The sequence below is a fragment of the Pseudorca crassidens genome, chromosome 16, assembly GCF_039906515.1.
Source record: "Pseudorca crassidens isolate mPseCra1 chromosome 16, mPseCra1.hap1, whole genome shotgun sequence".
In the NCBI taxonomy this organism is placed as follows: Eukaryota; Metazoa; Chordata; class Mammalia; order Artiodactyla; family Delphinidae; genus Pseudorca; species Pseudorca crassidens.
The window spans coordinates 6,628,891-6,646,793 of record NC_090311.1 but is presented as its reverse complement, the minus strand read 5'-3'; the positions used below and the strand labels follow the sequence as shown (position 1 = coordinate 6,646,793).

Genomic DNA, 17,903 nt, shown 5'->3' with positions numbered 1-17,903 from the left:
GCCCACTTTACAAACAAGGAAACTGAGGCTCAGCGAGGTCAAGGAAGCCGCCAAGGTCAGAATGGCCATCTGAGGCCAGGCCTAACTGACTGCAAAGCCCTTTGATAACCACCCGTCCCGCTGCCTCCCCCTGTTAGTATAACTGGAGCTGGTCCGGCCTGACAGACGGGCTCCAGGGCCTTGGACAGGTGCTGACTCTCCCCAAGCCTCAGCATTCTTATCTGTAAAATGAGGACCACGGTAGGTGAGTCTCTGGCTGGTCCAGGATTGAATGAGATTGCGAACGTCAAGCTAATATAGAGCCTGGCATACAGCAGGCACGCCACACATGTTAGCTCAAAGCTGTCTGATGGGACAGACTAAGGTGGTGTTCAGTCTGAGAGCCGGGCTCTGGCAGAGAGGGAAGGAAGCGAGAAGGAGGCCTGGGCGGGGTCACATCATCGAGTGCTGGCTCGGCACGCACTGTTCTCATGTGCTGTTGGACCTTCCCAACGTCCCTGTGAGGAAAGAGACTGGCGCCCACATACTGTGACCACCTGGTGGGTGCACGTGGAGACCCCCCACAGCGGCACCCGTCTGGGCATTTAGGAGGTAGCACCGTCTCCTGCTTCCTGGTGACACAGTGCCACGAAGCGCTCACCCCGGTCAGAAGGCTACCATGTAACATGTCGTTCTGTGTGGGACACTAAGAAACAGCTTAGAAGAAGGAATTTCATCTTCTGCTCCCTCCAAAGGTTCCAAAAACACGAAGTAACTTGGTACCTAAATAGTTTTTGACTAAAAGTCATTGCACTTTCTCAAACCTGAAGTCCAGCTATTTCTGGAATCTAGTATCACCAACAGGACAAAGCAAAGTCCAGTGGCATTCACAGCAGACCCACCCTTACCTTCGGTTTTATTGTCTTTCTCCAAACATAGCTCCACTGCTTCCACTGCTCTGGGGCTGGTAAAAATGAGGCCCCCGTAACCTTCAGGGTGAGACAGCTGCACACCAAACAACAGCAAAGGCATTTTATATGATAGCCAAGTTCAACACTTTCCAGAATTCTAAATGCTTCACAATAGTAGAAGGCAAACTAATTCCATCCATCCATCCATCCATCCATCCATCCATCCACTCAAGACAGAGCTTACTATGCGCCTGGAACTACTCTAGGCCTTTAAGGACATACAGGTAAATTCACAGCATTTCCCTCAAGGAGCTCACACAGTCTTGGGGAGGGAGAGGCCAGTGTGATGCAGGGTGGCAGGTGTAACGGAGCCAAGGGACAATGTGACTCAGTCTGGGTGTGGCTGGGGTGCAGGCAGGACGGTAGACTTGACCTGCATCCATAAGAAAGCTGGAACATTCAAGGAGTGATATCCATGCTGAAGCCCTGGTTTTTGAGCATAAAAATGGTGATAAAATCTATTGAACACGTATTCTGAGCTGGGCACTGGGCTGTTATACACATAATCCTGCACTGAATCTGTGAAAGTGCCCTGTGAGACGGGTGGCACTATTTGCATCGCACGGATTAAGACACAGAGGCTTGGCGAGGATAAAGAACTAGTCCAAGGTGAGGGGCAGAGCCGGCACTTGAGCACATGCCCCTATGATTCCCAAGCCCGTGCGCTCGCTCACTGCCCAACAGGAGCTTCAGAGAGGGAGTCCAGGAAGCCCCTCATGAAACAAACTGGCTGGGGGTGATGGAGAAGCTCCCACAGAGACTCTAGTATTTTTCTGAGCACAGGGGCCTAGCAAAGATTTCAAATGATGAGCTCTGGTTCCCTGTTAAAGCTGCTTACAGAAGAGCATGCGATGTGGGTCCCTTATACATTCCTCACAGCACACAGACCCAGGGCAGATGCCAAATCAATGTTTGCTGAGTAGACTGTTGAATGAATAATTCAATCTTCAGCTCAGAGCAAAGGGAGATAGCAGAGAGGTCCTCTGCAGAGTGACAGGTGGGCTCTGACATGCAGAGCACGGGGGTGAACCTGATGCTCACAGCGGCCTGGGAGCCCGGTGGGCAGGGCTGGGCACACCAGTCCCATGAAGCCGCCCTGGCTCTGGGCCCACGTGTCCAGAACGGTGCCCCCGGGGAGATGTCCGGTGACAGGGTGCACACTGATGGGGCCTGGGGTGCTGGGCCCTGAATCTTTAGTTGGAAGCATTTGGAGGGCTTTCCTGGGACTTTCCCTGGCCATAACTATCGCTCCATACATGGAAGCAGTCCCAACTCTCCCTCTTATCTGCTGGAGAACTCCGCCAAGCTGCCCAACCTGGGGAGAAACAACGGCTCTTCTGCGCTTCGCTGAGGTCAGGGGCGTGGACTGAATGACAGGAGGAAGGTGAAGGGTCTGCGTGGCCAAGAGCAGCACAGGCTTGGTGCCTCAGCATGACTGGCTCTCCCGGGCCTCCTTACGGGCCCACCTCCAGGTTGGGTGGCTTTCTGGGGCCGCTGGTAGAGGCTCGGGCTGAGGATCCAGTAGCAGCCAAGTCCTGGAGCAGGTGAGCTCGTGCCGTCCTTGTTTTACAGTTGGGTAGTGAGATGAGGGCTAGCAAATGGGTCCTTCCCCTAGAATTCTGTAAGAGTCTACAGAAACCAAACGTGTCTCATTCAGAAACGATGGTGCTCAGACACTGATGAATCTTACCTTCTCCAAAAAACTGGGAAGAGACCAAAACTCAAATGATAAAACAGGGATCAAAGTGGCTTCGAGTCCATATAATCCTAATTCCTGCAGGTAAGAGAATATGGTTTTGAATTGGCCAGGGTTGTTTGGAAAATAAGGAAAAGGTCCTATTTCACAACTTATTCTGCGCCAGTTCCTCAGAGTTTTAGCAGATGGACCCTCCCCTTGACTTCAATCACGAGGCAGTGTTGGGCTTTCGGGGACCAGGTGTGTCAGGCACTTACCCTGATGTAGGGATCCTGGCCACAGTCGTCCTCCTTAGGGTCTTTCAGTAAAAGAACCTTCATTATTGCCTGGCAGTCTTTACGGGGTGCTGTGACAGAGCAGGGAAACGGATCTTAATTAGATCTCAAAGCCTCTTCCTAAGCAGTGTCAGCTGGGCTGGGCTCCAGGAGCAGGTAATCAGCTGCTGGCTGAAGCGGCCCATCCCTCGCACACAATGACTTGGCGTTTATGGGCTCGTTCCTTCTGGAGACCCTGTGTCACCGATAAGGCCCAGGGACAGCATGCTGGCACCTGATATCACTTGGAAAGGCAGATGAAAGCCATTAGGGAAAGGCAGTGTCCTAGCTAAACATTTAAGGCTCACAGAAGAGAAGTGATGCAAATTCTGGGTTGTATCTATAACAAATACAGAAATGAGCATCTTATATTTTAAGGAAATAAATAATTACTTCCATCTAAAGATAAATATACTCAGTTGCTCATAAGCTCTTTAGGAAATGACTATACTGACTCTTCTATTTCTCAAGTGATGTTTCATAAATGTGGTCGAGTATCATGAGAGGATTTTTCAAAAATCTTCTAACCCAGAAACCAGCTGGTTGATATTTATCAAAAGGCTTCTATACTTCATACCCCTTCTTCCTATAATTTCACTTCCAAGAATAAATTCTAAGGTGACACTCATATATGTGTGCAAAGATTAACATAAAGATATTCATCCTGGTCTTCTTTTTTTTTTAATTGACATATAACATTGTGTAAGTTTAAGGTGTACAATGTGATTTAATACATTTGTATGTTGCAATATGATTACCACTGTAGCATTAGCTAACACCTCCATCACCTCACATAATTATTTCTTTTTTGTGGTGTGAACAATTAATATCTAGTCTCTTAGCACCTCTGAAGTTTATAATACAGTACTGTTGACTATAATCACCATGCTGTGCATTAGATTCGCCCCCCCACACCCAGAACTTATTTAACTACTAGTTGCAAGTCTGTATCTTGGTATTCTTTACAATTGCAAATAACTGGAAACAACGTAAACATCTAACAATGAGAGAATGGTTAAATAAATCATGGTACAGTTATATGAAATCATTAAAATATTCATAAACAACTTAATTATATGGATTATTTAATCACAAAGTAATGTTAAGTTTAAAAGAACAGGATTCAGAATTGCATTAAGGTACCATTTACAGATTTTATATATACACATATACGAAAGAATATTCTTTGGTGGTAGGTTAGGGTGATTATTTTCTTCTCTACCTCTTTCTGTTTTACCCCCCAATTTTTTACAATAAATATTAAATTCCTTTTGTGTCAAGGGGGTAAAAGCACATTATATCCATCCCCAAAGCCTCAAATCAAATACTGTTGAAGACCTGCAAGATAAACTCTGCTGGAAATGCACAAGTAGCATTAGACTACCAGTTAGTGACTTAATAAATATTATACAGTGGTTGACAGTAGTCAAAGAAAGTATATTGCTTGGAGCAGAAATGTGTTAACTCTGGGAGCCATTACTTATAAATTATTACTGAACATACTTCTGGAACGTTATAATATCTGTGGGACATCTTAGGAAAATTGTCTCCAAATGAATTGCTTTGTATCTAAGCAACCAAACTGGGGTGAACTAATAATAATTATGAAATCAAGTTCAATTAATGCTGCTGTCGAGCTGTTAGCTAGAGAGACAGGGCATTTGGGGAAATGGGCAGTAGCATCGTTTCTATCATTTCCTGAAGTTATTCAGAATGTGTCTCCCACAGAAATCAGGAATCTCCCTTTCAGTGATGGTCACTGTTAGGTGTCAGCTTGGTGAGGATGTTCTCCCCATTTATTCACAAATGCTAACCTAGGTGCTGCTGGGCAGGTATTTTAGAGATGTGATCAAGTCGACTTACTGAAAGGATCACACAGAACAAACAAGCGTTTAGGTGGGACTCAAAGAAGGAAGACACTTATTTTCGTTCTGGTCCCAACCATTTCAAACAAGGCTGTGGACAGATGGTTTCGTGTGGAATTACGTCGGTACATCCTGTTAACTCTGCCTTCAACATGAATCCACAGTCCAGCCGCTTCTTAACTTCCCCGCTCCTGAGACCACGTGCACGCTGGCTTTTAGTAAAAGGGATGATTCTTGGTAATCAGCGAGGGCCTGGTTCAGTTAAAAGAAAGGCCTGAAGAGCAGAACTGAGGTTTCCTTGAGGAAGAAGAAATTTTGCCTGTGGCCACAGCTGCAGCTCGTGCCCTAGCCTGGCCTGCCCTTCCCATCAGCTTGCACGGTGGATTTCAGCCCTGCCTCGCCAGCCCTCACGGCTGCACAAGGCGATTCCTTGCACTAAGTCTCCTGACATATATCCCCTACTGCTCTGTTTCTCTGTGGAACCCTGACTGATACACCTTCCAATCTGGGGGCTCCAGGAGTCTGGCATGTCACTAAGTGGCAGGTAGAACTTGGCATTTTCTGCATAAATCTTGCTGCGGCGTGCAAAGCAAGCAACTATTGTGGGGATTAAAAAGTGGGAGCGTAATGCTGTGAAGCAGGCATCCTGCAGCCACAGACCCCTACTCAGCCTTATCCTATTCCCCCCACCTTGGTTCTAGGCTCCAGGATACACATCCCCAAGTTTCCAAAGCATCTGTTAGTACTACTTTCAGATACCAGGAGCCAATCTCTCACACAAGTGTTTCTATAGTGGTCTCAGGCAGTGACGCCTGGGACCTCCCTCAGGGAGGTGCGGTCTGCATTATTTGTTGGAGGCGTGGACAAGTTCAAGCACTCCAGGCTGTGAGGTGACGTGGCAGAGGTGACTGGGGTGTGGGTTTACCTCTCCAGGGCGACCTCTCTGAGCAGGAGAATCTGAGTTGAGATCTGAATGGTAACAGCAGGGGCAGAAATGTTCAAGTGTCAGAAAGGGGCTCGGGGTGTCCCCAGGAGAGAAGGGTAGGCGTGGCTCAAGAGCGAAGGATAAGGGGGGCTCTGGTTCCATGAGAAATGGGAATCCACTGGAAGGTTGAAGCAGGAGTGACAGCGATGGGATTCACACTTCAGAGAGACCTCAGGCTTTGGGGCAAGGCAGCCACCACAGACTAGGCGTGCAGGTGGTCTCAGGAGCAGGGAAGTTAAGAGGCTGGACCGTGGATTCACACTGAAGGCAGAGCTAACAGGAGGTACCGACGTAATTCCATGCGAGACCGTCTGTCCACAGCCTGGTTTGACATGGTTGGGACCAGGATGAAAATAAATGTCTTCCTTCTTTGAGTCCCACCTAAACGCTTGGTTTGTGCTGTGTAATCCTATCATGAAGTCAACTAATATTCGTAGACAGTTACTGTGAACCAGGCACTGGGTATATAATACGATTCCTGCCCTCGTATTAATGGGAGGGTAAAACAGATACACTACAAATAAGTAAAAATAGTGACAGAGTCACAGTGCAATGAGCGTTATGAAAGAAAAGTCAGGATGCTGTGGAAACATAACTGGCAAGTCTTATTTGGACTAGGAGGGGTGGCAGGGATTGCCACTTGCCCCCGAACATCCACTCTTCCCTTCTCCCTCATATGAATGGAGCCCCTCATAATAACAGTGCACGTGGTTGCCCAAGATAAAAACGTGTAGCGGGATGTGGCCAGGTGACTAGGTTCTGGCCGACAGGATGGACGTCGAAGGGACGTGCACACTTCCAGGTCCTGCCTTAGCAGGAAGTGCTGTGCCCCTGCCCTCCCCTTCCTGCCTCCCGGCTGGCGGGAATGCAGGCCAGGTGGTCAGCCCCTTCTACTGCAGGGGAGGGTAACGCCCTGGGAGTGATGGAAGGAGCAGGACCCCTTTGTATGGCAGAGGCACCAGCCAGCCAGGGCTTTTACATCAGAGAAAAGGAGAGTTCTATCCTGTTTCAGCCATTGCTATTTGGATTTCTGTTAGAGCAGTGGAACCCATATCCTAACTAATACAGAGGCCAGAATAGCTTTCTCGAGGACCTAATGCTTAGACTTAGACGTGGTGCCTGAGTAGGATTAAGCTCCAAGGTTGGCATGCCTGAGGGGTGGGAGAGGTCTGCGCAGCTGGAATGTACAGCGGAGAGTGGGGAGACAGGCCTCATCCGGTCCTGTTAGGGAGTTTGGGTTTATCTTAGTTCCAGTGGGAGGCGTCTTGCTGATGGATTTACTTCTCCTCTCCTTCCCTGGTTTCTGCTTGCCCTTTTCTCTTCCCCTTTCTCTCTGGGGCAACACAAGGAGGGAAGTGTGGGGGTCACAGAACAAGCACAGGATGAAGGGCCAAGAGACCAGCTTTACTGTCCATGATGTGATCTTTTCTCCCCTGTCAAATGGGAATAAACTCTGCCCCACCAAGGCCGCTGAGTGACTCAAAGGAGATAACAATTGAGCACTTACTACATGCCAGAGACTGTTCTAGAAGCTTTACATGCATTAAAGCTATGAGGTTTATCCCACTTTATAGATGAGGAGACTGTGGCATATGGGGGACAAAACTCACCCAAAGTCCCCGGACCAATGAGTGGCAGAGCTGCCACACTCAGGCAGCCCAGCCCCAAAGCCCGTGCTCTCACCCCTGCGCTGTGCTGCACACCCAAGTGCTTGGGAAGACAGAGAGGTAAAAAGACATAAAGGACTTCCCTGGTGGCACAGTGGTTAAGGATCCGCCTGCCGATGCAGGGGACACGGGTTCGAGCCCTGGTCTGGGAAGATCCCACATGCTGCAGAGCAACTAAGCCCGTGCGCCACAACTACTGAAGCCTGCGAGCCACAACTACTGCAGCCCACGTGCCTAGAGCCCAAGCTCCACAAGAGAAGCCACCGTGATGAGAAGCCCACACACCGCAATGACCTGGTCACCGCAACTAGAGAAAGCCTGCACAGCAATGAAGACCCAACGCGGCCAAAAATAAATTAATTAATTAATGATAATTTTTAAAAAGACATAAAGTATCACTCTAGTGCAAAGTGCTTAGTTTGGTAATGAAAACATGTGAGAGCAAAACCAATCTACCCACTGCAAACAGAAAATATTTCTTCTGGGTTCTACTCTGTGGTTCTCTCAGGTAATAAAACTGATGCCTTAGGGATAACTGTTAAGAAATTCCATGAGATGGGCTGCAGGACTTGACAAATAAATATCAAATACTACCCTTGTCCCTTTTCTGCCGTTGCTCAAAGCATCTCTAACATAAAATTAAGAGGAACCGTTGCTGATGCTTCTTGGCCACGCCAAAGGCCATGTCATCAGGTTCACTGAGAAAGGGATCAACTGATACGTGCACACAGATAGCCGTGCTAACACCCTGGTACTTTTCTCAGTAACTGAGAGTTTAAAGCTGAGAGTGTTCCCTCACCCTAACACCCCATAATGGACAGGTACCAGTTCCTGAACTACTGGGCACATCCAGCCCAGGGCAGAATCCAAAGGCTCAGAGAAAGGTCTACAGACACTTTCTCAAAAAGGGAAGGGCATTCCCAAAACGTCCTGCAGTGCCCAAGGGTCTGCAGCAAAGGCCCAGGGACCAGGTGACAGAAATAGCTCGTAGCAAAGGAAACACTCGCCAGGGGAGGCCTGGCTCACAGGGCAGCTGGGCCCCTGTGAAGGCACACGTGATCACCAGCTGCTCTGTGAACCAGGAACGACCTCCCTGCCTGGAATCCCCAGGTTCTGTCCAATGGCTTGCTTTCTACAATCATGGGGGCTTAGATGGTGGCATTACTGCAATTTCTCACAGGCCAAGGGAAGGACCGGGATATTTCTAGAGCTCAGTGCAGACTGCCATTCCTAGCTCAAGAAACCCACATTCCTGTCATCTCCAAAATGTAGCCAACAAGAGTGAGAAAGACAAACATTGCTACTTCTCACCCACACGGTTTCCCATCCTTAGGACCACAGAGGAAATACAGCCAGCCCAAAAGGTGTAGATGCCCGAGCTCTCATGGAAGACACAACTGACTGAACTGTGCTCCCTCCAAAGAAGTCCTAACCCTTGGTACCTACAAATGTGAATTTACTTGGAAATAGGGTCTTTGCTGATGTAACTAGGTTAAGCTGAGGTCATGGTGGATTAGAGTGTCCCACATAACTATGACTAATCCAACACGACTGGCATCCTTAGAGAAGAAAATCTAGACACAGATAGAGGCAGACAGAAGGCCATGTGAAGGAGGCAGAGACTGCAGAGACGCTGCCAAAGGCAAGAAACACCTGGGCCCCCCAGCAGCTGGAAGAGGAAGGAAGGAGCCTCCCCTAGAAGCTTCAGAGGAGGCAGGCATGCCCCACAGACACCTGGACTTCAGACTGCTGGCCTCCGGAACTGGGAGACAATACACTTCTTTTGCTTAAGCCATGTGCTCTGTGGTGTATGTTACAGAAGCCCTAGGCAACTAGACAGAGGGGAACCGATTTTTGGTGCTGTCTACAGGACTATCTCCTAAGAAAAAGCACCTGTGTGTGTGCTCCCAGCATGGCCAATCCTTCCTTTTCAGCTGAGGAATTTGAGGTTGGGGTGTGGCAGGGGGACCTGCCCGAGCTCACACGGGAAGTCCGAGGCAGAGCCAGTACTGAGCCCAGGCCTTGGGGTCTGAGTTCAGTTCCCCCCAGCAGCTCATGCCCATCACACCATCTAAAGACTGGAAGAAGCGACACAGCCCTTCCTGGTGGGTGATGAGCCTCCACGTGAACTAGTACTTAGCATGACATTTTCACTCAACCGTGAAGCTTTTCATTTGGGGTTTAACCTTAATTATGTTTTATTTATTTCCCTCTACCCCGAGTCCCTGAGACTTAACACAGGAAGGGATTTCACCCCAGTCTTCTTCTATTCTGGGCAGGAAGAGTGGGGGAGATGTCAGAATTTTTATCCTTACAGGTGGGGCGAAGTTCAGCTGCATCCTGAAGGCTTGCAAGCCCTGTACCTGCCCAGCCTCAAGACCAAAGAGAGAGCCCAGAGTCAGCGACAGAGACATCAGGAGTTGAATGGACGGGGGATCTTTCGTGTCTGAAGCGGGGTCCTGGAGTGACACCCCACCGTGTGTGGCAGACAGTGGGAAGGACATGGCAGCAGTCCTTGCTACCTGGGGAAGAGGGCGGTTACCAGTTACAGGGAGAACTGACATCGGGTTGGCTCATCAGTTGCATGGGAAACCAGCAGAGGGGCCGCCCCTCGCCGCCCCTTTGATAAATTATCATAGTGGAGATAGTTCGGATTCAAAGATTTCAAAACTCACCAGCTGGCGCCAGGAGCAGGTACATAGGCATTTAATGATTATATCATAGGCGCTACAACTGAGAGGAAAGGTCAGTCAGGTGAGTAGGGTGTAGGTGAGGCAGGGACTGGTCGAGCAGGGGATGTGCAGAGAGTAAGAGAACAGTCATCTTGGATGGCCTGATCATACAGGTGACCATGTATACCAGTCTGTCCAAGACAGTCCCAGTTTACAGCTGTCGTTCTGGTGTAATTACTGACAGCACCCAACGGCACTCTCAAAAGTCTCCCATTTTGGACAGTAAATTACGGAGTCACTTTCCTTATAATGCTATGGATGTTCACAAATGTTTTACACAGCTTGATGGAATGGAAAAAATACAGGACTAGAAATGAGGAGACTCTTATTCCTGTCCAAGAAATATGAGAGGTGTCAGTAACACAGTGTCTGGCAAGTATGAGAATGGTGGCCAGGCAGCAGGGCCAGAGCCCAGGGAGCTCCAAGGGGGGCAGACGGGGCCCGGGCTCAGAGCCACAGTGCAGGGCCATTCAGGCTACGGTGAGGACTTTGCCTATTATCTGAATGAGATGCGATACCACTGGAGGATTCTGAGCACAGGACTGACCTGCTCTGACTTAGAGTTTCACAGGACCACTTGCAGGTGTGTGGAGAAAAGCCTGGAGGTAGAAAGGAGTAAAATAGCGAGGATACTGGAACACTTTCGGTGAGAGATGTTATGCGCTTGGACCAGATTGGCATTTGAAGTGGGGAAAAGTGATTGCACTTGGATATATTATGAAGGTGTAGCCAACAGCATTGACTTGGACTGGACGCAGGGTAGAGAGAAAAAGGAATCAAGGTGACTCCAACTGGACAACTGCAAGAACAGTAGCACCATGTCAGGACGTGAAGAACGACACAGACTATCCTTCAGAATGCCTCTTCTCCGCCAGCGTCAGCGGTCCTGGGAATAGGTTCACAGGTGTGCCTGGGGTCTGGGTCCTCTCAGCCCTTGGGGGGGCAGCTGGGTAGAGCCCAGGGCAGCCAGAACTCACTCCCATCGCCTCCACGCCCACCCCAGCCAGGGCTGACTGCCTTTAGCTGTAAACTGTAAATCCTCGTCTATTTATGGAAATGTGCTGAATATTACCATTTACTAGCTGTGTCATAGTGCTAAAAGTTGAAGAGTACTGGTATTAGATGTCCAAATGGAGAGATCAGGCAGGCGCTTTGGGCTTGGGGAAGGAGTCAGGTCAAAGGACAAAGACTTGGGAGTCATCAGTGTACAGATGGTATTTAAAGTCCTGGGACTGTGTGAGATTATGGATAGGAAAGAAGGGGGTCCAGGACAGAGCCCTAAAGCACTCGAACAATGTCAGTCAGGGATGCAGGGTAGAAGGGTCCTGGCAAAGGAGAAGGAAAACAGATTGGAGTGTGTCTTAGCTTGGGCTGCCATTAACAGACCACCACTGACTAGTGGGCTTAAACAACAGACAGTTATTTTCTCACAGTTCTGGAGGCTAGAAGTCCAAGATCAAGGTGCCATGAGGGTTTGTTCCTGGTGAGGCCTCTCTTCCTGGCCTGTAGACTGCTGCCTTCTTGCTGTGTGCTCACATGGCCTTTCCTCTGTGCTTGTGCAGAGAGAGACCCCTGGTGTCTCCTCCTCTTAAGGACACCACCGGTCCTGTAGGACTTGGGCTCTACCCTTAGGACCTCATTTAATCTTAATTACCTCTTTAAAGGCCCTATATCCAAATACAGTCACACTGGGGGTTAGGGCTTCAACATAGGAGTTTGAGGGGCAAAATTCAGTTCATAACAGAATAAGTTACAGAATAAAGTGGACATAGAGATGTAGTTGTAGATAAGAAGAGTACTGCTATTAAGAAGAGTAGGAGAAATAAGGCCATAACTGGCAAGGGAGGCAGTGAGGTCAAGAGAGGTTCCAGAAGCATTCCCCTTGCCCCACATACACACGTGAGAGACACCAGAGCGAGGGTAGGCGTGGAGAAGGGCATTCTGGATTATAGGCAAGTCAGGGAAGAATGCCATGCAATGCACTTGGGGAGCAAATGAGCAAGGCCCTTTGGTATGACTTTCTCCTTGAGGTTCCAGGTGTACCTTGTTCTGCCTTGTCCACTTGTAGAAGCTCCTGAATTTTAGCCACAAGGAGAACTAAGAAAGGACAAGCTGGTCTTCCAGGCCAGAAAGTTGGCTCTCAATTAGGCAGGAGAGGGGCTCTGCCATATTGCTTTCATTTACCCAAGAAACACTGAGTCTCTTCTTTGTGATGCTGGGTACTGGATGCTGGGCAAGGGACAAGTCAGACTTAGTGCCCACCCTCAAGGAACTCCAAGGCTGGTGGGGGAGGATGGACAACCACAGAACTGTAAGCGAAGTATTGAGAAAGAGACAGTCAAGGTACTTCCTACTGCGAACTGCCAGGATTTGGAAGCAAGGCTTCAAAAGTGCACCTCTGGGTCTGGGGCTCCTCTGATTCCGATTTTGTATTCTGCTGGGGTAGATGATTTAGGGTGAAGTATCCTTATTCTAACCACTTTGTACAGAAGGTCTGTTGGGATTAACAAATAAAGGAGTTCAGCATCAAACTCATGCGGAATACGTTTAAGATGGGTAAAGCCAGCTAAGATGCTTTTCATTTACTAGAGCCTGGAGTATTCTAGGGATCGGGGCAGGCAAGGGGGTTCACAAAAAGTGAACAAACCAACCCCTTCTCAGCAATATGTCACTGTGGCCAATGTACACCTTCACACAGGACTCCTTTAGCTGTTCCCATCAAGAAGTTCAAACACCAGTCATCCAGTCACTTGCTATGAAGAGCAAGCAGTGAAATGGCAAGCCCCTGTACTTGGCCTCTGTGGGGGACCGAATCCAAAATTTATATTTTGAATTCTTTTAACCCCCAGGACCTCAGAATGTGACCTTATTTGGAAATAGGCTATTTGCAGATGCAGTCAAGTTAAAATGAGGTCATTAGGGTGAGCCCTAATCATTTATGACTAGCATCCTTATAAAAAAGGGAAATTTGCACACACAGGGACATACAGGGAAAACGTTAAGTGAAGATGAAGGCAGAGATCGGGGTGACGCATCTACAAGCTGAGGAAAGTCAGAGGTGTGCCAGCAAACCACCAGCAGCTGGGAGAGGGGCCTGGAACAGACTCCCCCTCACAGCCTCAGAAGGAACCCACCCTTCTGACATCTTGATCTTAGAATTTTAGCCCCTGGAACTGTGAGACAGTATATTTCCTTTTTAAAAAAATATTTAGTGCTTCCCTGGTGGTGCAGTGGTTGAGAGTCCGCCTGCCGATGCAGGGGACACGGGTTCGTGCCCCGGTCCGGGAAGATCCCATGTGCCGCAGAGCGGCTGGGCCCGTGAGCCATGGCCGTTGAGGCTGCGCATCCGGAGCCTGTGCTCCGCAACGGGAGAGGCCACAGCAGTGAGAGGCCCGCATACCGCAAAAAAAAAAAAAATTTATTTATTTTTGGTTGCGTTGGGTCTTCGTTGCTGTGCACGGGCTTTCTCTAGTTGCGGCGAGTGGGGGGCTACTCTTTGCTGCGGTGCGCGGGCTTCTCATCGCAGTGGCTTCTCTTGTTGCAGAGCACGGGCTCTAGGCACGCGGTCTTCAGTAGTTGCGGCACACAGGCTCAGTAGCTGTGGCTCGCGGGCTCTAGAGCGCAGGCTCAGTAGTTGTGGCGCACGGGCTTAGTTGCTCCGTAGCATGTGGGATCTTCCCGGACCAGGGCTGGAACCCGTGTCCCCTGCATTGGCAGGCGGATTCTTCACCACTGCGCCACCGGGGAAGCCCAAGACAGTACATTTCTGCTGTTTATGCCATCTAGGTTGTGGTACTCTGATAGGGCAGCTCTGGGAAAAGAATAGTCTCATCCAGATTGAAGCTGCAAGTGTGGTAGAAATACAGCATGGGAATTCCTTTCTCCCTGCACTCCTGTGACCAAGTTGAAAGCTCCCTGCTGTAAGAAACTCCTGTGCTAACTGAAGAATGTCGTTCGCCCTCTGCCTCTACAAGAATGAAGTTACCAGCCACTGCAGTCGCTGACCTTTGACACACCCTGAAAGGAATTCAGGGCAGAGATCAGGAACGAGGCACTCTGAGCTCTGGAAAATCTGGCAGAACAGGCCTTCCAATAGTTAGATATTTTCAGGAGAAAATTTTATGAACCCAATTTCTTGCATCTTCTCATACCTATAAAAGCACTAAAATCACTAACGGAGATGTCAGCTCCTTGTGACTAGCAGCAGCCTTCTACTGATATGTGTGCTTGATTGCATGGACCCCCGTTACCAGAATCATATATTTGCTGACCTCCCCCCTACCTCTTCCGAGCAGCTCCTCCAAGCTATCTGAAAGCCGTCTCCTGGGCTATAGTCCTCAGTAAGCCCCAAATGAAACTGAACTCACAGCTCTCATGTTGCACGTTTTTTTTTTTTAATAAATTTATTTTCTTTTATTTATTTTTGGCTGAGTTGGGTCTTTGTTACTGTGCGCGGGCTTTCTCTAGTTGCAGCAAGAGGGGGCTACTCTTCGTTGTGGTGCGCCGGCTTCTCATTGCGGTGGCTTCTCTTGTTGCGGAGCATGGGCTCTACGCGTGCAGCTTCATTAGTTGTGGTTCACAGGCTCTAGAGCGCAGGCTCAGTAGTTGTGGCACACGGGCTTAGCTGCTCCGTGGCATGTGGGATCTTCCCAGACCAGGGCTCGAACCCATGTCCCCTGCATTGGCAGGTGGATTCTTAACCACTGCGCCACCAGGAAAGCCCCGTTGCACGGTTTTTGTTTTTGTTTTTCAGTCGACACCTGTTACCTGTATTGTAGCAATACGAGGAAGGCAGGAAGAGAAGGAGAGGCAGGGGTATTCTCAAGCTTTTAGACAAGGAGGATTGTATGTGAGCCACTCTGAACTTTGACGAGAGGCCTGGTGGAGTGGAAGAAGCTTGTGCTAGAGGGGCTGAAGCCTGGGTTCTGGTCTATGCTGTTCTCCTCTTGGTCTCAATTCCTGCATCTGTAAAATGGGCTGGGTCCTCTGAACCACTGGCTTTTCTGAGGGACTTTCTTCCCCATAGTAGATGCTCAGTAATATTTGTTTGCACTTTAGATTTACCCAGCGACTTTTGAGCAGGGGGGATGGTCACTTTTCCTTAAAGAGACAGGGAACTGACTTGATTAAGGCCTCGTTGCTGGTAAGAAAGAGCCACACCTCAAACCCACACTTTTTAAACAAGTCCTGCTGCTCTGAGATCAGCAGTAACAGCAGCCACCCTTTTACCCAGCACATACTCTGTGTGATTTACCAGGCTAAGCATTTTACACGCAAGATCTTAATCTTCATTTAAACCAGCAAGGAAGGTATTATTATTCCTTTTTTACAGAAGAGGAAACCAAAACTCTGAAGGTTGGGTAACAGGCTCAAGGTCACACAACACAGTACGTGGCAGAGGTGAAGTTTCACCTCTTTCCAGGTGAAGTCTGGAGCCCATCCCCATTCTCTCAAGCACTTGCTACCACCTCTCTGCTCTTTTAAGATAAATTCTGAGCTGAAGGTGAAGATTGGGCCAGCAGGTCAGCAATCTAGTCTCTGACTGAGCGAAGTTCCGTGGGGTCAGTACCATATTTTCTTGAATGACAAAACCACGGTAGTCCACTTATTCGCATTTGCTACTCATTCACACTCTGACCATGAGCTCAACACTGGGTACTAATCCGAGGGCACAAAGTAAGGCTTCCCCCCCCCCATATCAAAGCAATACATGCTTATTGTGGAAATTTTGCAAAATACAAAAAAGTATAGTTCCTCAAAAAATTAAAAATAGAATTCCTATACGATCCAACAATTCCAAAATTAAAAGCAGGGACTTGAACAGGTATTTGTAAACTCACGTTCATAGCAGCATTATTTACAATTACTAAAAGGTGGAAGCAACCCGTGTCCATCCATGGATAAATGGATAACAACAACAAAAATACATACAATGGAATATTATTCAGCCTTAAAAAGGAAGGAAATTTTGACACATGCCATGGCAAAGATGAAGCTTGAAGACATTATGCTAAGTGAAACAAGCCAGCCACAAAAGGATAAATACTATATGATCCACTTATACAAAGTCCTAGAATAGGCAAATTCATAGAGAAGGAAAAACCACTTTCCAGGGACTGGGGTAGGGGAGATTGCAGAGTTAGTGTTCAATGGGTACAGGATTTTGTTTTGCAAGATGAAAATTCTCTAGAGAGGGATGGTGGTGACGGTTGCACAAAAATGTGAACATACTTAATGCCACTGAACTGGACACTTGCTTAAAATAGTAAATTTTATGTTCTGTGTATTTTTACCACAAAAAAGTATAGAAAAACAGGGGAAAAAATCACCCATGACATTTCAGTGCAGCTCTATTGGTAAGCTGGCACAGTGTCTTCTGAGTCTTTTTCTAATTTTAGCCTTTTATAGGTCTTTCTTTACAGCTACCTCTCTCGTGCATTATTGGAAGATGTTTTTACATTGTTATAGGACCCAAAGGGGCCATTTTAAGCTATGCCATCATATGTGAAGCCCTGATGTTTACACATATTATATTCCACGTTGTGGCCTGGTAGGCAAGACTGCTAGGAAAGACAGAACTCACAGAACACAATCATGGGGACTCTGGCTCTGAGGACCCTTAAGGTATCCTGCTTCCATTTCCTGCTGCTGAAGGATCATTGAGAGGTTATCACACTTCTGCTTAAAATTCTCCAACATCCAATCTCATAACTGGGGACAGCTCATTCCATTTTTGCAGTGACACTCATCCAACCTACTCTCCTCATTTTACAGACAGAAAAAAAAGGAAAGCCATAGACCTCACTCTCAGAAAGCAGATGTCTTCTCTAATTTGTGACTTTCTCTCCAAATAGTATTCTTTACAACAGGCTGCAAACTGGCAGTGTGTGGGGTAAACCTGACCGGTAGATGAATTTTATTTGGCACAAGTTTTACAAATCAAGATTTTTTTGGTAAAAGTCCAGAACTCCAGGTTCTGTTGAAATGTGAGAACTGACCACACTGGGCGGCATTTCCACTCGGCCACAGCTGGCAGCAGCTGCCCGGTACACGCTCTCTACCTTGCCAAAGTCCCCTGCACTCTGTTCTCTCCAAAGAGGCTCAGGTCTAATTTAGAAATCCCCACTGGCCCTGTAGCATACAAGGTTGATCCCTGACTTTAAACTTTCAGATTGAGAAACGCGCTCAGGATCGGTTTCATTCATCACTGACAAGGCTGTGCCACCGACTGTGCTGGGGCACGCCCGCAGGGTCGGGCCTTAACCAGGCGTGAGGGCATCTGCACAGATCCGACGACCTTCCATTCAGGGCCGACTACTACCCGCGGACTACGGCCCAGCACCCAGGCCAGCATTGGCCTCCGGGTTCCGCTCCCGACTCGTCATACACCGGCAGGGCAGCAGGCTGGCCCCTGCGGAAAGCCGCGTAGTCGTCGGTACCGCGCGCGGGCGACACCTACCTCGTCTGGCTGGTGAGGCACTCGGCAGGCGCCCAGTCGGGGCGGAATCGCACGGTTCCCACCAGCAGGCAGTGAAGCTGCGGGAGCTACCAGCCGGGAGGGCGGCACCCTCACCGCGTGGCCGGCGCTGCCATGGCGACGGCCCTCCCCGGGCCCCAAGCACCAGCACTCGCGCCAGGGGTCTTGGAGCCCCGGCCTCGCTCAGCTGGAGCTCACGCATGCGCACCGACACCCA

General features: G+C 48.8%; 1 protein-coding gene across 13 annotated transcripts in view; it reads right to left on the bottom strand.

Moving 5' to 3' along the window:
- UROS (uroporphyrinogen III synthase) overlaps positions 1–17,903 on the bottom strand; it is a 34,447-nt gene that overhangs the window by 16,277 nt on the left and 267 nt on the right. For 11 of the 13 annotated variants that reach the window (XR_010935698.1, XM_067709080.1, XM_067709083.1 and 8 more), the window contains exons 2-4: positions 2,904–2,992; positions 2,641–2,724; positions 888–984 (exon numbers count right to left, since the gene is read on the bottom strand). Coding sequence is in view for 12 of the 13 variants with exons in the window: in XM_067709080.1 (XP_067565181.1) it covers positions 888–984; positions 2,641–2,724; positions 2,904–2,992 (270 nt within the window). In the remaining variant the exon portion in view is untranslated. Of the gene's footprint in view, positions 1–887; positions 985–2,640; positions 2,725–2,903; positions 2,993–17,668 lie in introns of all 13 variants that reach the window. The other 2 variants (XM_067709077.1, XM_067709078.1) reach the window with 2 other exon arrangements.